The sequence below is a fragment of the Caenorhabditis elegans genome, chromosome V (genome assembly GCF_000002985.6).
Source record: "Caenorhabditis elegans chromosome V".
Lineage (NCBI taxonomy): Eukaryota > Metazoa > Nematoda > Chromadorea > Rhabditida > Rhabditidae > Caenorhabditis > Caenorhabditis elegans.
In genome coordinates this window covers 8,750,651-8,771,169 of record NC_003283.11, presented here as the reverse complement: position 1 = coordinate 8,771,169, position 20,519 = coordinate 8,750,651, and the positions used below count along the sequence as shown (strand labels likewise).

Below are 20,519 nucleotides of genomic sequence, written 5' to 3'. Positions count from 1 at the left end.
ACAATACAAAATAACAAATCATTGTTTTGAGAAAATTAGGATTTTTTGGAAAATTGGGCGTTAGGGTTTTTCTGGAAATAAAGCAGTAATCAGTTTCATTTCACGACAAAACACAACATGTTTACAGAAAACTTGACAGAAGTAATCAAAATTCACCACTAATTCACCATTGTGTTTAACTTCATTTAACCTTTAACCCTTTTTGCTTAATTGGCAGTCCACGCAGGGCAAAAAAAAAGAGAAGACGGGCAGACAGTTTCACTAAAATAATATCTCCTGGAAAAATTATTATTAACTATCACAGATAACTTTATCTCACAGTCTTTTACAGCAATATCAACAATAATAAAAACGAGATCACAATTTTGGAAAAAATGATGTTTGATTAGAAAATAAAATATACATCCTCAGAATTAAAGGCTAGTTATCATTGACATCTGCATGGCATCTGACCGCAACGACATACAAGTCTCAGGGGTAAAGCCATTGAAACTACGGACCATTGATTGCAAGCACGAGTCATTGGAACTAGAAATTGTTTGGTAGGATCCATTTGAGGTCCATTGAGTGGAACTTGAAGTGAGAGTTGGGGAGGATGCTGAGGAGGCGGTGTAACCTTAAAAATTATAGTTATTTTCTATATTGTAGAAGTTGATCTTACTTTCTCCACGGGTGGGGATACCGTTGTTTTCTGTGAGACAGAACTTGTTTTGGCAGGGAGCTCCACTTGTGGTACGAGCACTGGTGGGGCTGGAATCGGAGTAGATGGCTTCGATGATTTTTGAACCATTGCAGGATTTGGTGACATCATTGCTGGTGTAGGGATGACTGATGGAGTACCTGCTAGTACTTGTGGAGTACTCATCAGATGGAAAAATGGATTAGGTTGTTGGCGGATAACACCTTTCTCCTTCAATAAGACAAATGGATGACGTAAGTAATCATGAAGTACTTCATCAGTGACACTTCCGTTGTGAGCGGATGATATGTAGGAAAGAAGTTTCCTCTGTTTGTCTTGTAAATCATTCATCATTACTTCCGCTGATTGTGCAAACTGTTTCGATGGAATTGTATTTGGAACATGTGGAATACGGGGCTGTGCAGTTACACTTGGAGCAGCTTTTTCTTTTTGTTCCTTTTCTGTTTTTTTCGTGGATTCTTTTTGCTGTGGAGTCGATGCAAGTGCAGCGACCGGTTTATTTGATGCGTCTAAAGACGGAGTAGGAGCTGGAGACTTTTTTATCGGTTGCTCTTGTGATTGAATTTCCATTGGTACTGGAGCAAGTGAAGCCGGTGCAACTTTTAAAGGCCCCGTAACCAGAGTTGGAGGTGGAGGAATAACTGGAACTTGAAATGAAGAAGGTGCTATTGAAGTTGGATGACTGTGAGCTTGATTTAAAGTTATCAGCTTTGACATGTTCAGAAGCATTTGCTGATCTTCTTGAATGCATCGTTTTATTTGTTGGTGGTCCAATGGTTTATGTTCAGTTGGACATGGTGATCCTGTTGATGTCTTTTCAGAAACTACTGGTTTGCTTATGAGTGACTCGATTCGTTGATGGTATTGCTGAAAATATCTCAATAAAGTCATCTCCAAGAAAAAATCTAAAATATTGTATCCAGCAGTTAGTTTTTTGAATATTTTATCGAGATTACAAGTTTCGGCAGTTAACTACGTTATACTGTATTCAGTACTTTTTCAACATGTTTCCAAATCTTGGCACTACGCCAGAAACTGATAAGAAAACCGCTGACACTGCAATGTTGCATATGCAACGTGGCTCTTTCGAAACATTGTGCAGAGCATGATATCTGTGTGTGCTTTGATCATATTCATAATCACTGAAAATCGATCATAATCAAACAGTTTCACGGACACTTTTTGTGAATTCCGTGAAATTCTAGCAAGGTGTCACTCCGTGCGAAAGAATATTTTAATGCAAGAAATTGTTTGATAATGTCATATCATGTGATAAGAAATAAAATATTTCCGGAACTTACTTTCAATCGCTGAAGTCTAGAGATCATTTCATCAAGGAACGAAATGCGTTGCGAAGGTTCCGTGCAATTCAACGCGTTTAATAGATTTAGAAAAAGGACATCCATAAAACTGGCAGGTGGCTCTGAAATTAGAAATTCAATTTTCGAAAATCAACTCAAACAACAAACCTAGAGTTGGTGGAGCTGAAATTTTCATAGCGGGCACATCCACGCTGGCGGAAAGTAGCCTTTTGCGAGTGGCTAAATCCATTTTTGAACCACTGAAATTAAAAATGTTGAAATTTAAGAATGTGAAAAATTGCGCACAAAATATGAAAGAAAAAATAAGTATGACTAGATTCAAAATGAGGTGGAACCGGAAAACCTTATGATTGTGTCCATAAAATGCTGGTATATACAAAAATTTAAGGCAGTCTCTGGGTATGATTGACTGATTTGGAAACTGATAAGACTATATCAGTTGTTGTAGACCGTTGTCAACTGATTGTAGATAGCCTCAGGGCTCTAAAAATCTTGACTAGTGATAAGAAAAATTGGCGTTGCTGTCAACATCAAAATCATGTTCTTATCACAGCGAAACTCTGGTGCAGAGTGTAAATGGAACAGAATCGAACCGAGCAACACAATGTGACAGAAACTGTGTTTGTTTGCAGTAAAAAGTGAAAATTTTCAAACTGGAGAGTTACCTCTTATTTCTGCGCCATGGTGTAAATTTAAATAATATATCATAAATTGAAAACATGAGACATAATTTAAAAGTCTTAAAATAAAAAAGTTTTTCCTCCAGACATATAAGTGAGGGATTTCAAGCTGTTCAAAATATTTCCTTTTACTTTGTTGAAGATGAAACAAAAAAAAATCATTTTTCGTGCAGAAATTATTTAAATTTTACAGATTTTTTCGAAAAGCCAGTACACAACGGTTTAAAACGAAATACCATGTTGTTATCAAGTTAACCTTTCAGTTCTCAAACGATGACATTAATATTCTTTCCGCGTCAAAAGTTTTCTGGGTGATTAAAAAAGAGACAGAAAAAAGTGAACATGCTCAGCGATAAGCTGATTGAAATTTTGTTGAGGTTACGATATTGTCTTGTGTCTTGTGAAAAGTTTGCTAAAAACTTTTGTATCCTGATGTATGAAAAAAGTGAGAAAAATTTTAAGTTAGTCAACAATTTCAACTTCATTCATAGGCACAACTGAGAATTTAATTAACTTGTATTCCACAATTGCTGGATGTGTGAGCATTCAAACATTTTTGATTTGAAAATAATGCGATTGAAATAAAAAAGAATTGAACGAATTAACATATGAAATTATTCCGCACGCGATATGTATTCATAAATTCTAGAATTTTTATTGTTCTGTTCAAATCATTTCCACTTTCAAAATGTATTGAATCTGTCGTTGATACTCTATTCTCTTATCACCAAAAACTTGTTCATCTTTATGACTATCACTTGACTCTTCAGGTAAACATTGAATGTATTGAATACTTTGAATGCTCTTATCAAATTGTTTTCATCATCCTGAACCAAAATAATTCCTTACCGACGCCACCTACCTGATTGTTCCACAAATTATTATAAAACAAAGAGAAAGTTTTTCAAGAGGAGCACTAAAAAGTCAAACTCGTTCTATAAAAAAAGTAAGAAAAAATAATTTAAATTGTGTTGTTTGTGTAGGTTTGGTTAGTGTATGTGTGTGAAGCTGTAGGTTTGGTTAGTGTATGTGTGCAATTGAGATGAACCGACGACGATCGGCCGATAAAAAATGTATGAGGTCGGGCCAGGGGAATTGATACATAAAATATGAGCTAGTGCGCATTTAGAATGAATCGAATTTCATTCAGCTCTTGTTTTTTTGTGAGCTGCTCAAAAATTATTAGCAGTAGGTGAGATGATGTTGGTACTTCTGTTTGGGCCGTTAATATATAATGGAATCGTCCATTTGTTGTGATGAATGTTGTCGGATTGGGAAACAATATTAAAATAGCGTGGAATAAATACACTGAATTTCCAGGAACTAATACTCCAATATTTGTAGGAGGAATACAGATCGACGATTGATTAATTTTGATTGAATTTGGTAGAATAACACTTTACAAATAAATATTACTATTATGGTGCATATTATATATTTGGATAAAATCTGAAAATTACAGAAACGTTCAGCCGGCGTCATTGATATGTCAACGTTCCAGTGGCAAAAACATACAACATTCATTGCGATTAATCACTTGAATTGAATTATCCAGAAATGACTGTCTGTAACCGATCCGTGAAAGTCATTCAACTGTTTTTTTGCAAATGTAGCGTCCTTGTCATGCCAACGTATAATGTGCAATATTCTTTAGATTTGTTTTCCGTTTAAATTGACTCAATTTATTCAGCAAAGCACTTTAAAACAATAAGTTGTAACCTCTGTTCATGATTACGATCTAAAAAACTCCATTAAAACGTTTTCTGAATTCTCCCAAAATACCATCATGGTTTCACTGGGTTCAACGATAACTTATCGAATGCAAAACCTAGCGGTGCACAGCTTTCAACAGTTTTCGGCAACCGGCAATCTCCTTACTTGATTTCCAATAATTTCTAAATCAACCAATAAAGAAATGGTAGAAAAAGAGTTTGAAATATTTTGCTAATTGACAGTTTTTCTAACAAACAAAAACTAAGATACGTGTTGTCAAAGCTAACAAATAAGTTGTAATACTATTCGAGGAAATACAGCATATAGATTTTAATAATTTGTGGCAAAAATTTCACATTAAAAAAAATGTCTCTCACAATCAAACTATTCAGAGTTTTTCAGTAATTAATTTCAAGTAAAGTCTTCAAAGGTTTGAGCAATTGCCAAAACTTTCAGAAACCAACAGTTACCTGAATTGCCGAGTGTCCAAAATGCTGGATTTCATCACTCCCCAGCCATTCCCTCCCTTTGTTTCAAACAACACCAACAACACTTGCTAGTTGTAGTTGAAAGTGTACGTTATCTTTCTCCATGAGACAAACAAAATAAATATGAGGAAGAAAGAACCACTTTTCAAGTTCATGTCGTTTTTTATTGAATATTTGATTTCTGTAAGTTTATTATCCCTACAATAATTTGACAAACGAACAGTCGCAATGGAGACATCAATTTTTGATGATGTTGAAACCAGAATAGACAACAATGAGTGAGTGCAAATATGTTACACAGTATGGTCGTATTATGAATTTCTATTATTATTGAAATTCCAGAATTATTGCTCAACAGCATGCTGAAGATCTATTTGAGCTTTACTTGAAAATTCAAAATGCTGAAAAGGACAGTGTTATTGATATCAGAAAAGAGGCAAGCGCCGATCATGAAGAGGTATTCGTTTGTTAACAATTGCTAAGTTAGCAGTGTATCTTACAGATGTTATGTGAGCTTCGCAATGATTTGAGCCAAGTCATGAAAATGGGAATGGTGAATCTTTCAATGCAAATTATTGCTCAAGAGAGAAACAACCGCAGAAAAGTTAATCAGCATATTATCAACATAAAATCGAAGACAGAAGAAATTGACAAGTTTTTCCAGCGAGCAATTTCTGTGGTTAGTATCATTTGTAAAATTGCCACGTCTAGAAAAATTTTATCTTACTGCGTTTTCACTAACTGTTTCGAATAATATGATTTTTAAAAAGTTATTTTCTGCTCGTTTCAGCTTGGTGCACCGCCAGGCTATCCTGCGAAAAAGGAAGAAAAAGCGAAAACTAAGAACTATTTGATCCAGTTTGGAGAAGTTCTTCTTTCAATTAGTACGATGGTCACTAATCTGGAGCAAAGCTTGGCTTGTTACGAACTAAAAGAGGTTTTGATGAATGTAAGCTCGAAATCCGTGTGCTAACACAAAACGTTATCCCAAGTTACAGGGCATGATCAGCCAAATCCGAACTCAAATATCCGATTTCAACAAAGTGATTCCGAATTTCAAACGGATCCTAAACAGTGAAAATCAGGAAATTGATCCAGATAATTATGAAAAATTTGTGGATATGAAAAAACGATTATTCGCAATGGTAAATTTTTGGATACGAATTTAAAAATTAAATTTTGATTTTTTAGGTTAATTGTTTGCATTTGATTTCCGAAAAACGCGGAGAAATGAACCGATTGATTGAAGAAAAAATGAATCTGTCAATGCCACAATTTCAAAATCTCCAAATCAGCAATGGGACTTGATTATTTTAAACTGTTCTTTTTTCAATTTTATGTATACTATCTACAATGTATGAATAAATTGTTTTATTCCTAAGCGTATTTTAAGTTTAAATTATATTTCGACATAGAAATAATTGCTGATACATCATCAAACATCTTCTTATCAATGATATTTAACACATGTGTATGATTGAAATTTTGTAGAACTTCCTAAGATTTCTATACCAATTCCTGAAAAACATTTCACGAGAATTGCACATGTCATACAGACGTTACCTCGATCTTCCTTATATTGTGAAAAGTTAACCATGAAGAAATGCAAATTTAAAAGTTTATGGAAATTTAATGAGGAATATTTCAACAGTTCACATGATTTCAGTGAGAAAGAACACAAAGTTCTGAGGAATAATTATATTTTGTAGTTGAATGAAGATCCATTCTTGAAAGTTTGTTTTGTCACGTTTTTTACGGTGTCCGATATTATACCCTATAGATTCAAGTTTCAGTAAATGTTCACAGCTACGCACTTCCAAATTGTGATTTAGTTTGATATCGTATCATATAAATCCGTGATTCCAATTCGGGTCTTGCTGTAAAATAAACAATGGTCCGTGTGTTATACATTATTGTATTAGGTGTAAAACGAACTTCGCAAGTATTGACCAGTTCAATATCACAAAATTCCTAGTCATACGTTTGATCTTCCTCAGTGGAAAATAAACTGAGGAAACACACATTTCCACAGAACTGACACCTTCTCCATTACGTTATCTTTTGTTTGCTAAGTGTTAAATTAAGAACAACAGGTTGAAATAGTATAAAAGACTAGCGGTCAACAGCAAGAACTTGTCAAAAATTTTTTATATTCGGCTCTGTAAGAGGTTCTTCATCTAATTCTGTATTTCTTCATTTTGGTATGTCAATCCTGTATTTATAATTTATATTAGTGTTGTAGATATGTTTAAAAATGTTTTTTAAAATATTTACTCAAACTCTTTAACGTTTTTAGCCATAGAAAATAAGGGCTTCAAAACATTAGTTTTGCGTTAAAAATACGGAACTGTTCGTACAGGTATTATGAACTGAGGTACAGGTATTATAAGTAAGTACCCTAAAACAATTCTGGAAACTTTTCTCCGTAGGATTTTGAAACTTTCTGCTGACTTTGCAGTCTCATCAAACTTTTCCTGTAAATATTGACTGAAACCATTTGGTATTTCATTGTTTAGTTGCAACTAAATTCCATATTTAATTTAAATTTCAAACGTACCAAAATTAAATTTAAAACTAAATTCCAAGTATCTAGAGGGAATTGAAAAAAATTGTTAATCACAAAACTATTTTAAGAAACCCCCTTTTGTCTCAATTTTAACAGTTTTTAACCAAAGTTTCTTGAACTTTTTCTGGTTTTTTGCTGATATGAATAAAACAAATAAACTTTAGTTGATAAAAATTACATAGAAAATTCAAATTTCACAATAACACATGTTACATCTTTCATTATCTGTTTTTAATTTGTTTGACAACTAAATTCTGAGTATCAATTTTAGATATGTTTACCACCTGAGATCACTTTTTTAAATTGTACGTGAAAATCGAAAAGTGTAGTGTGAATCGTGTTCTTCCTCAGTTTAAAAATGACCATTGCTAATAATAAAACTGTTTTTCTCCACAATAAAATTTATTGTGATTGAACCTATTGCTAACTTTTATTTTCTTCCTACGTCTAAACTGGAGGCGGAGTTTCTGTCTTTCGATTCTCTTTTTATCACTGTTCTGTTCAACATTAGTAAAACTGCTGTAGATTGTTTTAGTTGTCAATTTCATATTGAAACCAGGCATTACAAATGGTAAACACATTTAAGGTTTTTGGAATTATATATGTATTAACTATTAGGGTTATTTTTTATTAACTATTATCTTCCATGTATATCCTGAATTCTGATCTCCTCGCTCTGATATCATTTGGCTCAATCGTGTAATATGTTTTCTTAAAAGTTGTTTTTATTCTAATACTCAGTTTCAGAAAGTTCCCGTTTCAAAATGTCCACAGCTCAGCGCGACGAGCAAAACGCACGCGACGAAGTAAAACACCAGGATGCAATTCGGTATGTTGCAATAACAATTTTACAAGAACGTTTTGAACATGTTTAGAGAAATACAAGATAGTGGTCCCACACGGTTACAACAAGAACTCTCTCGTAGTGATCATCAGCACCTGAGAAACATGAAAATGCTCGCAGATGAAGCGGATCGATTTAAGAAAGGTGGGTAAATAGAATTTAATTCATTAATATTCTTTCTGAACCATTTTTTTTTAAAGAAGTTGACCAAAGAATACTAAAAGAACAAGCTGAACACGAACAAAAAAAGGAGGAAAGCATAAGAAATGCACAAATTGAGGTTGAACAAAATTCGAAGAAAATTGATGTTTTAACATCAATTGCACTGAACCATTTTGAAGACGCTACGTCTAAGTTCAACGAGGTTAGTTTTGTACACATTCAATATTTTAAGATGGAAAATGTTACTTACCATTATTCCTTTATTTGTAACGCGCGTCTAATTATTTGGCACGTCTATTACTTTGCAACATTTTATTTTTGTTCTATTTTTTAGAGATTTCAAAGTTTGCAATAGAAAATCGTTCTCAGGAAAACTTTTACAGAATTGCTATAACAAGCCAACATTTTTAAGATATGAAAACAACTCGGTCATTTTTGCGTATCAGACGTAAAATTCGCTACTTTGATCCGATTTTTGTTGTTGAAATTGATGAAATTGTGTTATTACTTGATGGAAAATATCACAAAAATGTGCTCGAAAATTAGTATTGCACACTCTAATAGTATTGCATCTAAGTAGGTCCAAAAATGAATATTGCATGTCTTACAAATAGAAGAAATACGGTATATTAAGAAGTGTTAAAAAATCAAATAACATTTTTTCTAGTAAGGAAAGATAACTTGCTGCATTAATCTGTTACTACCTATGACATTAATTTAAGTTTAGAAAAATCTGCACTTGGATAAGGAAATTGCTGAAGGAAAAGCTAGAAGCATGATTATGGAATCTGAAGTGGGAAGACAAATCTTTGACGAAGTTGATAACAAAAAAGATATGGAAGAGTAAGTGTAATGTTTGTTATTTTTCTAATTTTTAAATTTTAATTTGTAGACTTTTGGCTCAGAAAAAAACAGAAGTTTTAATGGATAAGAGAAATGAAATTCACGAAGCACAAAGAGAAGCAGCGTCGAGTGAGCGAGAGGAACGCAAGGAAAACCAAGTTATGGTAAGTCATGTCTGTTTGGAAACTATATTTCAAATTAACTTTCTAGGCAATTAATGATATTCGAAGTGATTTGGTTGACGTGCAGTCAATGGGAATGCAAGATCTGGCTATTCAGCGATGTGTTGACGACCAAAAGAATCGAAGACAAGTTAACGGCAAAATGGCAGAGCTGAAAAATGGGCCGATGGCAGATTTTGATGGATTCTTCGGTAGAGCAGCTGTTGTGGTGAGTTAAATAAATGTTACACTTTGACTTCGTTAATGAAGATGTTAAAAGAGTTGGCAGCCAACAAACCTAGGAGAAATATGGATATATATATATATATATATATATTTGGATATATATATTAAACAACTCATTTTTCCTTATTTTTTCAAGGCTATTAATAAAGTTCATAATCTTAATTTTCAGCTTGGAGCAACTGAAGACCATTTCGCAAGGTTAAGCGAAAGACAAATAAGGTCAACCAAACAATATGTCACTCGCCTTTCCGAATGCCTTCGTGCCATTAACGACAAAGTTGGGGCAATTGAACAAAACTTAGCATTTTTGGAGTTGGAAGATGTTTCAATGAGTGTGAGTAGAAAATATGTTATCAAAATGAGACAACTAAATGGAACATCTTTCAGGATGAGCTCCGGAAGATCAAATCTAAGGTTTCGGATTTTCAACCAGTCATTGCTGGCTTGAGACGTAATCTTGAGCTCAAGATTGCAATTGAAGAAGAGAACAACAAACGTTTTAGTGACTTGAAAGATGATCTCTTTAATATCGTAAGTTCACAAAACCCGTCCGATGTGGTGGCCATATCGGCAATTTCCTAAAATTTCAACTCTTCAAAAGGGTTATGAGTAAAAAGTTTCACTTTTAGATTAATAATCTTCAACCAATTGCCGAAAACCGTCGTGTAATTACTGAGAGTATCCAACAAAGACATAACGTGTCGATGCCAATCGAAGCGATTTCCGATGTTAGCCAGAAACTGGAAATCAAAAATTAATTTTATTAATCTAATGTTTTTTTTAAAGCCATGTCATTATTCTTTAAAAATATTTTCCTTTAATGTTTGCCTTTCATTTTCATTATTTTACAGTTGGTTTTAAGCCAATACTTTATCTGCCTCCTATTTTGTTTATTTATATATTTTGTATCTTATTAATACTTTAATTCAGGCCATTTCTGCATCCATTGCACCATGTCTTCAAAATATGAGGAACGAAAAGTTGCCAGAGAAAATGAGTTGAAAGAAGAACGCGACAAAATAAATAGAGTGAGCATGGATACAATTTTCATACATAATTTGAAACATTATTTAGCAAGTTCAACAAAAATCTGCCGGTCTGCATGCTGCCCATGAAAGAGAATTAGACGAGACGAGAGAAAAATTGAAGAAAGGTGCGGAGGAAAAGAAAAAGGAAATCTTGAACCAAAGAGCAAAGTATGTTTCAATCATTTTCGACCATAATTTATTTTTCAAAATGGGACATTTTCAGACAAATCGAAGAAATGGAAGCATTGCAAGAACGCCTCAATGCTATTACCAGAGAGAAGTTGAATGTTCGAAATGATTCAAACAAAATGGAAGTTGAGAAGAGAAAATTTGAGCTTGAGAAGCTACAAAAAGAACTTGAAGAAAAACTTCAAATTCGTCGTCAGCAACTGAATGATTCGGCAGAAATCATTAAGAACGGGGAAAAGATTCGGCAAGAAATGTGCAACAAAATCAGAGAAGAAAGGAACGCGGAACAAAAGAAGTTTAATGAAGAAGTTTTGAAATTGAATCAAGGGATTCACGAAATCAAGATAAACCAAGAAGAAAAACTTCAAAAAATGGATGAAAAACGAATTGAGGAACAGAAGAAGCGATTGGAGAAGATAGAGAATAGGGCCTTCTCAGGAAGTAAGAACTTTGTTTTTAAAATTTAGTTAATCCAAAAATTGATATTCAGTTGCTAATTCGGCACAGTTGATGACAAGTCTAGCAATTGAGGATAACTTCGAACAATTTCGTCAACATTGCAGAAATCTTATCAACCGCCACAGAGCCTTTTGCAATTCATACAATTCTATTGAAGCACAGGTTTGTTTTGTATTTTGAATTGTTGGAACATAATGTACTAGTACAACTTATCAAAGATTTTCTTTCAGCTTATGAATATTGACAATCGTATGAAAGCTGGAAGACCGCTTATAGACTTTGATATGGAAGATCTTTTGAGTGATCTCAGAATGTTCAGAATTTGTGCTTCTGAATTTAATGCAGGTGGATCTACTGATGAAGAGAGATTCACTGGGCATATTGCTGACGTCATTGCAATAATTGGAGAATTGACTACTGAAATCAATACAATTGATTCAAAGATTGGCGTTTTCGAAGAGGAGCCACTTGTCACTGATCAAAATGGGATTTTGAAAGAAATGATCGCCATTAGTGACAAAATGAAAGAAATCAGTATCAAAATCCAGCTGGTAATCACATTTTCCTTTCACAAATATTTTCACAACAAATACGTTTCAGTTCAACGTCATCAGCCGTGACCACATTCAAGAGACATTGGCTGATCAAATGAGAATTGCTCATTCTACTAGAAATGGACGTAACGCTCTTGAAGGACCACCCGCCTATGAAACCACAAAGAAGGTTAAGCCAGCAGCAATCACCGAAAACTAAATGTATTCTCAATAATTAACTACTTTTGAAATGTAAAGGTTTTGCTCACCTTTCTTACTTTCTTCTATTCTATGCATTCTGCATTCCATTGTAAACATTTTTCTTCTGACCTTCAGTTTAACATCATGATAATTTGTTTTAAATTAATTTAAATGACATTAAATGAATTGTTATTCCAATAAATGAATATCAAATCAAATTTCGTAAATTATAACAAGTACTAATTTGTATTTATTCAATATCTCTGTATAGAAGATTTTTCATACTATACTATTTCTTACAATATATCAATTGCAGGTAGCAAAATATGTCATTCCCTGCCTGTAAGCCGGACGCATGTGACCAGTGAGTATATTAATTTGGGGATGAAAAATAACTAATTAAAGTCAAAATAAGTAATTTTAATCTTTTAGAGTTCATCGAAACTTTTTGACAGTTTTTATTATACATATTTGGTTACTTGAAAAAACCTAACGCATAAGGTGTATTTAAATACATTTTTTTACATTTCCGACACTAATTGGAAAATTCCATTAGTTAGTTAATGTCCAATTATTTCTCATAAAAAACAAGTTTAAGAATTGGAATAGAACAAATATTCCGCCTTTGTAGACTTATCGATAAAACTGAGAATAATCTAGATATAAGCATTTAGTTCAAGATTTATGAACAAATAAAGCTGTATGAAAAATTGTATTATTATTTTCAGACAAATCAAAAATAAAAATAACGCTGAAAAGTTGAAGCAACAAAAGGAAATCAATGAAGAATATTTGGAATTGAAACGAAACCTAGATAAAACAGAAATTGAAGGAGAACTTCAATTTCAAATGTTGGAAAAACAACAAAATGATTCTCAAAAAGAGAAACTGAAAAATACTGAAACAGCTATATTGAACGGAAGTAAGGAGATTTCTTGAAATCTTATAGTAATTAATTTTGTTGCAGTTGCAAATCTTGCAAAGTTGAGAGCCAAGCAGTCGTTAGATGATCAATTCAACCTATTCAAGCAGCAATGCAACATTTTATGCAGCAAATACAAACTATTTGAATGTGAATTCAACATTTCAGAAACACTGGTTTGTTTTTATACTTTCAAATTAGGCAAAGCTTCAGTTTTAAATCTCTTTATGAAAACATTAGCTTCTTCCAGATTCTCCAAGCTGTAAAAATGAGAAACCAATCTGAGATAGATATGGACGATTTATTGAGCTCCCTCCGTGTTTTTTCGTATTATAACACAGAATTTAATGCAGAAGGATCTGGAAATGACGCTGAATTTATCAGTCTTGTTAATCAAATATTACCGATAACTGAAAATATAAAAACTGAGTTGATCAGCATTCAATCAAGAATGGAGAATGAAAGTGATTCCAATGGTGATATAGAACATGAAGTAGTGAAAGAACTAATTCTGGTAAATGACTACATGACAGAGATGAGTGATCTAATCAAAAAAGTAAGAGAAGCTCGAAGAAACTTATTTTAATTAATTAAAAATCAGTTCAGTTCAAATTCATTATTTAATGGAATGCAAATTATCCAGCTATAAACTTTCACTCACACTGTTTCACTGTTTAATATTTTAACTAATTTTATGATTATATTGCAAAAAGGAATGTATTTATAAAAGGAATGTTTGTTGTATTTTTTCAAGGTTTTTATTTTTTAATTGTAACCGGACTAAAAATGAAGTTGATGGTAACTTTTTTAAAATGATGTCGGTTCATGTTCGTGTCCACGATAATGTTTATCTTATATATTCTTGCTCATTTTATTTTCCCTTACGTTCTAAAACGTGAGTTCATAGCAATATCATTTTATAATAAGTACATATATTGTCACTTATTTTTCTGTGTTTCTTCAAACTTCATTTATTTTTGATAGTCTTAAAATTGCTTAAGTTATTTTTCAGATATCAAAGTTGCCATTTACTAAAAATTGAATAAATTGAGACAAACGGAGGGAAAGAATCAAGAAATATAAGTAATACGCGAGGAGGTTTGCTTTCTGTAAATTTTGAATTCAAATATTTTTAATTGTTTAGAATATTCAAGAAAGTCATTTCATCTCAAACGAAAATACTGTATTAGAAAAGAATAGCCAAGAAAAAAAAAAGTTAGAAAAACAGGATCCAAACAAATTCATCATACGTCAGATGGATAAAGATCTTAAAAATAAAATAAATAAACTGCGAAAAATAACGGATGAAACTGAGCACAAACTCGAACTGGCAAATGGGCTGTCAAAATATGCGGATAAAAATCAAAAAATTCTCAATTTGAATCAAGAACTTCATCACACAATCCTCGATGGAGAGAATCGTCTTGGACACATCAATGAAGATAGATTTGAAGATCAAAAAAATCAATTAGAGAAGCAAGATGACACTTGTTTTGTTTCAAGTGAGTTCTGTTTAACGATACTAAAAATGTAATAAGTTCAGCCTTCAACACTGCTCAGTTGATGAGAGTCTGGCAATTGAAGATAGGTCCGAACAATTCAAACGACAATGCAAAACATTGAGAGATGCTCACAAAGTGTTATCTATTGTATACAGTGCAACAGAACCAATTGTAAGACTTGAAATTGCAATTGAGCGATTTTATTTTACACTTCTATTTTGTTTTCAGGTTATAGAAAATCATAGGCGAATGAGGATAGGAGAAGCGCTCTTAGATACTGAAATGGACGATTTATTGAGCGCTTTGAGAGTTTTCTACCAACATGCTACTGAATTCAATGCAGATGGATCAACGGATGTTCAAGTTTTTACACAACTAATTGGAGAAGTTATCGGAACCGTTGAGGAATTAAGAACAGAAATGAGTGAACTGATATCAACGCTTGAAATGTTTGAAGAAGAAGGTTGTACTGCCACTGAACAAGGGATCGGATCAGAGTTTATTTATGTTGATGATAGGATGAAACAGTTAAGTGAGCTTATTCAAAAGGTGCACAAAACCAAACTTATGTTGTAATAAAGACAGTTTTTGCAGTTTGATGTGGCTGAGCGTGATTATATACAAGAGACACTTTCTCGTCAAATGGATCTTACAATAGTGTCAAAAAATTCTCATCGAGCTATTGAAAAACCTCCAGGATACGACAATTTATGAAGCAAGTCATACGAAGAAAAATACAAGTTTAAGTTTATTAATAACAGTAAAAAACATATTTTTACATTTGAAAATGATACTTTTATTTTATAAATAAGTCAAAAAATATGTCATTTATTTCATTCACATATTTCTTGCTATAATTCTTCTGATTCTTTACTGTTGTTTGAAACTTCTTCAATCACTACAGTAGCTACTCTCAAAACCTCCGGAAATTTCAATTCTTCGTAGTCAGAATGACTCTCATTTTTACAAATTTTTCTCAATTGGGAAACCGTTGGAATGTCACTTATTTTGATGTTTGAGAAAAGCGCCCTTGTCTCTTCATACCAGTCATTTGACATGTCAGCTTTGTCTAAAGAATTCCGGATTTCCAGGAGTTTTACAGCTATCATGCACAAGCTTTTCTGAAAAATAGAAGTAAAGTATTGTAAATCAATATTGTTTACTGATCGTTAATGGAAACAAACAAAAATTATCAACACAATAAAAAAGGAATCCCAATTTTGAAAAAAACTAACTTGAATAACGCGAATAAAAAGTCCTTCTGGATGGTCGATATACATAATTTCAAAGTTGTTGAAAATGGTAGAAAAATTGTTGAGCAAGATCGTGATTTCTTCATTTAGATTAAATATTTCAGAATTTATTTCAGGCATCATTTCTTCCGAAACTGATTTGAAATATTTGAAATTTTTTGCCTGAAATTTCAAAATATAATTAGGCCATTGACAACCGTACCATAGTTTCAAAATCAATAAATTTTGTTTGCACTCTAATAATCATTTGTCTAAGATGGTTTTCAATCCAATCGGACCATTCGTGTGCTTTTTCTTCAAATCGATATTTCAACCGAATGCAATCGAAAAATGCCGCAAGTTTCAATTTGTGGAGTCTTTTAAGTTCTTTGATTTCCTCAGCAAACATATTCTGCAATTTTCCTGATATATTACATTCAAGTCCCTTTCTTTCTAGAAATTCTCAAAAAAATTACAAAAATCTCAAATCTCACTTTACGACACTTTACTGTGCTATTTTTTCTCTCAATTCTTCCGTGTTTTGTCTCTCTTGTTCTTTTAATTTTGCTTCGAAAACTTCCTTATCATCATAATCCGATTCTGTGTCCGAAGCGCAATTGCTGTATTTTTGTGTGACGTCCTCTTGCTCAATTTGACGGCACTCCTCAATCGCTGCCTAAACAATAAAGAACTTAATATTAATACAAAACCAAAAGTCTTCTTACAATTGCAGAGTTAGAAATCTCTGCTACTTCGTTTTCAACTTTCGCAATATACTCGCGAGAAAAATCATTTATCTCTGCCGATTTTATATCAGTTTTGGGTTTCTCTAATCCGACTCTAGTATCAGATAAAAAAGTAAAATCCTGAGTTTCTTCCCTGACACAAATACTTGAATTCAGTGTACTCAACGCGTCAATGCCTTTTTCAATGGGTTGATCATCAATTTCGTTTGCCACAACAAAATATAAATTTTGTTATATTTATACTGTAAGGAAAAGGAAAAGCATATTTTAAAAAAAATCAAAATGAAAAGTTAACAAAACACCTATTTCAACTCACATCATTTTTAATGAAACTGATTGGGCATTTCAATGGAATGTTAATAATTTGATATTTCTGAAATAATTCAATTGAGCTTCCTGGGTGCTTTTATATACCACTTACATCATTGCTGGACTTGTCTTTTGTTATGGTGGCATGATTCTCCATTTCTAAAAAATTGAAAAAATCAAGGAATATTGGAAATATCTCGTCTTTTAACTGATTGGATTTCTGTTAAATTTTGAATAGAATCAATCATATTTTACGTGAATATTCTCTCACTTCTTCATAATTTTTTGGAAAAGATGGATTGAAAATTTCGTTGATTTTTTGGGAAAGATCATAGTATCTCGCATTTAACAATGTTTCAAATTGTATCCAAAACCAGTAAAAAATGAAATTCGTATCCTGAAAAAAGGGCTCAAGATTAAATTTTGTGTTAAAAACGAAAACTTACAAATCGGTCAGTAGGATTTTTTTTGAAGATGTAAAGAATGTTTGAATCCGTTTGAACAAATTCATTGAACTGGTAATATAATGACTCTAACAGTTGCAAAAACAGAGTTGCAAAAATTGACGTTTTTTCTAGCTCAGGCAAGAAAAAGATAACAAACACTGGTAATAATTCACTAGGAAACATTTTTTCCGTTCTTTATATAAAACAACAACTGTGATAAAAAGTTTGAGGAATTCAAAATTAGAAATTTAAAGTTTTATTAGGAATTTAATATTCCTATCAAATTTTTCAGAAAAATCTACGAATACTCCATTTAACCATAAGCAAGAAACCAATAAACGTTTGATATTCTTTCAAAAGTTGAGAACAGCTCACCACAAGAACAAAAACCACTATGCTTACATTTCTAAATGTTTTTTTCAATAAAGCATTGATCACTAAAAATACGGGTAAAATACGTTATTGTGTCCAATTACATTTTTGCTCACTATCAGTAAAATAATAAAATGAAGTGAAGTTCTGAGAGATTGAGAGATCTGAGAGAATGTATCAAAGGTAGTTTTTGTTGTGGACAACGCATTGTGGAATAAAATTGAGCAGAGCATACACAAATTAAAATATATACATATTACAGTACCGATTTATACTTGAAAAAAATAACGATACATAAAATACAATAGGGGAATGAAGAATGAATGGAATGTCATGACTCATGAGGTAGACCAGGTATACCAGTCTGATAGAGTAAATTGTAGTTGCAAGTGTTAAAAGATGAAGTATGAAACTTTTAGAAAACTTCCAAACTTCTTGGTTAGTTTTCAATTCGAAGATTTTCTAGTTTTGGGTCTTTTGTGGTATTTTGAATTGCATTTACAAGCTTGTCACGATTTTCATTCACGTATTCCAAATTGTTGATCTGAAAAAGAGGATATAATTTGAAGATAGATATAAATCTACACACCGTTTCAAACAACTTTGTTTTTTCGTTCGAAAACTGTTCAACTTTTTTCGAATCAATTTCAGAGTTTTCATTTCCGAGAATCCTTTTGAAAGTGGCAATAAACGGCGTTAGTGTTGATATTTGAGTTTTGATTTCACGATTTTTTTCTGAAATATGGACACAATAAAAACAAACTATGAAATAATTCTAAGCTTACAGTTGTTTCCAAACTTTTTAATTGGAACTGGGTTAAAGATCGGTCTAAATTATTGATCGCTTAAATGATTTGATTGAGAACTTCTGAAACTTGAGTTAGTTGTGATGAAGTGTACATCTTATTTTTGAGCGAAGTATCGATAAATTCCTCTCCCGGAGTCATTCTAAAAAGCAACCGATTAAGTCGTGAACTGCCAAAAAAACTTACCACTTTGTAAGCTTTGCCAAAATGATTGTCAAGATTTGTTGCAAACTCGTTGATCTTTGAAATCACATCATTAATCTGACGAGCATTGCTGTGATCTTTTGCACCACTTTGAAGTAAAAGTTGTGATGCCACAAAATCAATAGCTTCCGTCTTATCCTGAGAAATTTGAGCAATGTCCTAAACAAGAAGAATTAGTTGATTGAATGGAGACTCAGATTACCAATTCATCACTCTTTTTTTTATTTTCCCGATCTTCTCTTTTGCAGTCCTGAATCTGATTGCAAACTATGTTCTGTATTTCGACAAATTGTTCCGAACGTTTTTGAGATTCGAAACTGAAATAAGATGCTGCAATAAAAGTAAATTTAATGTACACTAACTCATCAATAATTTTTTCGGCTTCCAGTGGATCAGACTCGGCTTTTAATACCTCTTCCGTTGTGACTTTTTTTGGATTTGCCTTAAAAACACTTATCAACACGATTTATAAGTTTCAGCGCAATTCTTTAATCTGCATGGTTGGAGTTTTATCCCAAGACTTGCATCAAAACTTTTTAACATAGAAAATATATTATGCATTAAAAATTGACAACCCTGCTCACTACTCGGTTTTCCGAATAGTTCGCCCATTCTGCAAAATTCACAATTAATATCATACTTTTAAGACTTTTTCATCAAATAGTTCTAAGCTGAGTCCCTCGAAAATTGAAACTTTACTTTTACAGCTAAGTTTTTCTCAGTGTTAAAGTGCTTATAATTCACATTTAAGAGTGAGGAATAAACAACTACAAAATATGTATGAGGAAATCGTATAATATAATAATTATCAAAAAAAAAGGAATTCTATAGTAGGTTTTAACACACTTCAAGTTTACACTGAGCAATACTTATTATGAGAAATATGGTGTTGATATTAACAGAGGAAAGTGGAAAAATATAGAGTGTGAGAACAAACTGATTGAATGATGACAATTGAATTGAACTTTTGCTAATGATTAGTTCTGGGAAGTAAAAACAAAAAATGTTTTTCAAGAATATTTCAATTGAGAATATTTTTAGAATTCTCAAACTTTTTAAAATGGGAGTTTTAGCGGTTCAGCAAGTGCTTAAAGGATTTAAAATTATCTCGGCAAATCGCCGCAACTTATCCACCAACTTTAGCAACTTTAGAAATGCCAAGCGCAGAAGTTGCTAAAATTTGGTAAAACGTTGCTAAAGTTGGGCAAATTAGGTTAAAGTTGGGGATACCCTCAAAATTTGCACTGAACATTTTTTAAAAATTGGCTAAACTTGGTTAAAAGTTTCTAAAGTCGGGAAGAAGTTGCTAAAGACAGATTAAAAGTTGCGAGAATATAAAATTGGTAGAAAAGTTGCTAATGTTGGCGGATAAGTTGCGGAAGGGTAAAGTTGGCGCCTTAAGTTGCTAAAGTTGGTGGATAAGTTGCGACGAATTGCCGAGATTTTAAGTATATGTTCGGAGTTTGGGAACACATTGCTATAGTTTCAAGATATATTATATTTTTCAGAAAAACATGTTTTTTGATCGATTACAGAACTCCAGTTTTAAGTGCCTCTAATGTTGTGAAAAATGAACTTTTAAAACTTCAATCCGACTTTTTTCTTAGTTCAGAGTGCTCTCTGCCGCTAATTCTTAGTTTTGACCTATTTTGAAAATTTTCTTTCAGGTAGCAAGTGTTAATGTGAGAAAAAATATTCGTTTCTGTCGTATGAAAATCATTCAAACACTATGTGAAATCGAAACAATATGTCGACATTGTATAAAATTAGAAAAAAATACAAGTTTTTTAAAATCAATATATGTATAAAGTCTTCTGTATAAAGAAACAATCACGGTAAACAAGA

At 32.4% G+C, this 20,519-nt stretch overlaps 7 protein-coding genes, 1 long non-coding RNA gene, 2 other non-coding genes and 2 pseudogenes across 14 annotated transcripts; 8 read left to right on the top strand and 4 right to left on the bottom strand.

The window, feature by feature from the left end:
- Positions 1–296: 296 nt before the first annotated feature.
- On the bottom strand, positions 297–2,261 carry B0507.3 (the record flags this gene model as incomplete). 2 transcript variants are annotated; one of them, NM_001047611.4, is made up of 4 exons in its annotated part: positions 297–616; positions 662–1,567; positions 2,002–2,123; positions 2,170–2,261. In NM_001047611.4, 4 exons carry the CDS (start codon positions 2,249–2,251, stop codon positions 428–430), a joined length of 1,299 nt encoding a protein of 432 aa, NP_001041076.1. The 2 variants fall into 2 exon arrangements, with proteins under 2 accessions (NP_001041076.1, NP_001041077.1); NM_001047612.5 differs by lacking the exons at positions 2,002–2,123; positions 2,170–2,261 and having other exon boundaries at positions 428–616; positions 662–1,429.
- A 1,163-nt stretch (positions 2,262–3,424) lies between these two features.
- linc-69 lies at positions 3,425–4,471 on the top strand. The gene is made up of 2 exons (NR_102046.1): positions 3,425–3,472; positions 4,165–4,471. It is a non-coding gene; the product is annotated as a long non-coding RNA linc-69 (long non-coding RNA).
- B0507.13 lies at positions 3,795–3,846 on the top strand. The gene has a single exon (NR_069108.1). It is a non-coding gene; the product is annotated as an Unclassified non-coding RNA B0507.13 (non-coding RNA).
- Positions 4,472–5,131: 660 nt separating the features above from the next.
- Positions 5,132–6,217, top strand: B0507.9 (Protein containing ALS2cr12 (ALS2CR12) signature; the record flags this gene model as incomplete). Its single annotated transcript, NM_072858.5, has 6 exons — positions 5,132–5,181; positions 5,246–5,360; positions 5,406–5,582; positions 5,694–5,852; positions 5,902–6,048; positions 6,095–6,217. 6 exons carry the CDS (start codon positions 5,132–5,134, stop codon positions 6,209–6,211), a joined length of 765 nt encoding a protein of 254 aa, NP_505259.1. The 3' UTR covers positions 6,212–6,217.
- Positions 6,218–8,208: 1,991 nt separating this feature from the next.
- On the top strand, positions 8,209–10,548 carry B0507.8 (Protein containing ALS2cr12 (ALS2CR12) signature). Its single transcript, NM_072857.4, has 9 exons — positions 8,209–8,298; positions 8,345–8,457; positions 8,514–8,677; positions 9,203–9,318; positions 9,368–9,482; positions 9,529–9,708; positions 9,895–10,059; positions 10,113–10,256; positions 10,355–10,548. Exons 1-9 carry the CDS (start codon positions 8,234–8,236, stop codon positions 10,481–10,483), a joined length of 1,191 nt encoding a protein of 396 aa, NP_505258.2. The 5' UTR covers positions 8,209–8,233; the 3' UTR covers positions 10,484–10,548.
- A 105-nt stretch (positions 10,549–10,653) lies between these two features.
- Positions 10,654–12,350, top strand: ddn-1 (Protein containing ALS2cr12 (ALS2CR12) signature). Its single transcript, NM_072856.4, has 6 exons — positions 10,654–10,753; positions 10,800–10,921; positions 10,977–11,383; positions 11,433–11,563; positions 11,632–11,952; positions 12,002–12,350. Exons 1-6 carry the CDS (start codon positions 10,679–10,681, stop codon positions 12,152–12,154), a joined length of 1,209 nt encoding a protein of 402 aa, NP_505257.1. The 5' UTR covers positions 10,654–10,678; the 3' UTR covers positions 12,155–12,350.
- On the top strand, positions 12,039–12,059 carry 21ur-14767. The gene has a single exon (NR_069107.1).
- Positions 12,351–12,451: 101 nt separating the features above from the next.
- Positions 12,452–13,858, top strand: B0507.7 (Protein containing ALS2cr12 (ALS2CR12) signature). Its single transcript, NM_001392567.1, has 5 exons — positions 12,452–12,499; positions 12,864–13,057; positions 13,103–13,233; positions 13,308–13,613; positions 13,664–13,858. Exons 1-5 carry the CDS (start codon positions 12,462–12,464, stop codon positions 13,679–13,681), a joined length of 687 nt encoding a protein of 228 aa, NP_001379586.1. The 5' UTR covers positions 12,452–12,461; the 3' UTR covers positions 13,682–13,858.
- A 213-nt stretch (positions 13,859–14,071) lies between these two features.
- B0507.17 lies at positions 14,072–15,273 on the top strand (annotated as a pseudogene). The gene is made up of 5 exons: positions 14,072–14,155; positions 14,202–14,559; positions 14,601–14,730; positions 14,788–15,108; positions 15,154–15,273. Coding segments are annotated over exons 1-5 (1,013 nt in total).
- Positions 15,274–15,410: 137 nt separating this feature from the next.
- Positions 15,411–16,200, bottom strand: B0507.4 (DUF4455 domain-containing protein; the record flags this gene model as incomplete). Its single annotated transcript, NM_072854.2, has 3 exons — positions 15,411–15,680; positions 15,795–15,974; positions 16,015–16,200. The coding sequence occupies 3 exons, from the start codon at positions 16,198–16,200 to the stop codon at positions 15,411–15,413; spliced, it is 636 nt and encodes a 211-aa protein (NP_505255.2).
- A 96-nt stretch (positions 16,201–16,296) lies between these two features.
- Positions 16,297–17,475, bottom strand: B0507.5 (uncharacterized protein; the record flags this gene model as incomplete). Of its 2 annotated transcripts, none has more annotated exons than NM_001269179.1 (5): positions 16,297–16,467; positions 16,854–16,910; positions 16,959–17,066; positions 17,118–17,243; positions 17,293–17,475. In NM_001269179.1, the coding sequence occupies 5 exons, from the start codon at positions 17,473–17,475 to the stop codon at positions 16,297–16,299; spliced, it is 645 nt and encodes a 214-aa protein (NP_001256108.1). The 2 variants fall into 2 exon arrangements, with proteins under 2 accessions (NP_001256108.1, NP_001256109.1); NM_001269180.1 differs by lacking the exon at positions 16,297–16,467 and adding an exon at positions 16,699–16,779.
- Positions 17,476–18,103: 628 nt separating this feature from the next.
- Positions 18,104–19,115, bottom strand: B0507.15 (annotated as a pseudogene). Its single transcript has 6 exons — positions 19,037–19,115; positions 18,877–18,991; positions 18,657–18,833; positions 18,450–18,612; positions 18,254–18,399; positions 18,104–18,208 (listed from the first exon to the last, which is right to left on the bottom strand). Coding segments are annotated over exons 1-6 (785 nt in total).
- Positions 19,116–20,519: the final 1,404 nt, after the last annotated feature.

Excerpts from the sequence above, each read along its gene's own strand:
- ddn-1 (NM_072856.4), top strand. The coding sequence starts at position 10,679 with ATGTCTTCAAAATATGAGGAACGAAAAGTTGCCAGAGAAAATGAGTTG. Across the intron at positions 10,754-10,799 it reads AACGCGACAAAATAAATAGA|CAAGTTCAACAAAAATCTGC; the intron begins GTGAGCATGGAT and ends AACATTATTTAG. Across the intron at positions 11,953-12,001 it reads TCAGTATCAAAATCCAGCTG|TTCAACGTCATCAGCCGTGA; the intron begins GTAATCACATTT and ends AATACGTTTCAG.
- B0507.7 (NM_001392567.1), top strand. The coding sequence starts at position 12,462 with ATGTCATTCCCTGCCTGTAAGCCGGACGCATGTGACCA. Across the intron at positions 12,500-12,863 it reads AAGCCGGACGCATGTGACCA|ACAAATCAAAAATAAAAATA; the intron begins GTGAGTATATTA and ends TATTATTTTCAG. Across the intron at positions 13,058-13,102 it reads AACAGCTATATTGAACGGAA|TTGCAAATCTTGCAAAGTTG; the intron begins GTAAGGAGATTT and ends ATTTTGTTGCAG.
- B0507.8 (NM_072857.4), top strand. The coding sequence starts at position 8,234 with ATGTCCACAGCTCAGCGCGACGAGCAAAACGCACGCGACGAAGTAAAA. Across the intron at positions 8,678-9,202 it reads CTACGTCTAAGTTCAACGAG|AAAAATCTGCACTTGGATAA; the intron begins GTTAGTTTTGTA and ends ATTTAAGTTTAG. Across the intron at positions 9,319-9,367 it reads AACAAAAAAGATATGGAAGA|ACTTTTGGCTCAGAAAAAAA; the intron begins GTAAGTGTAATG and ends TTTAATTTGTAG.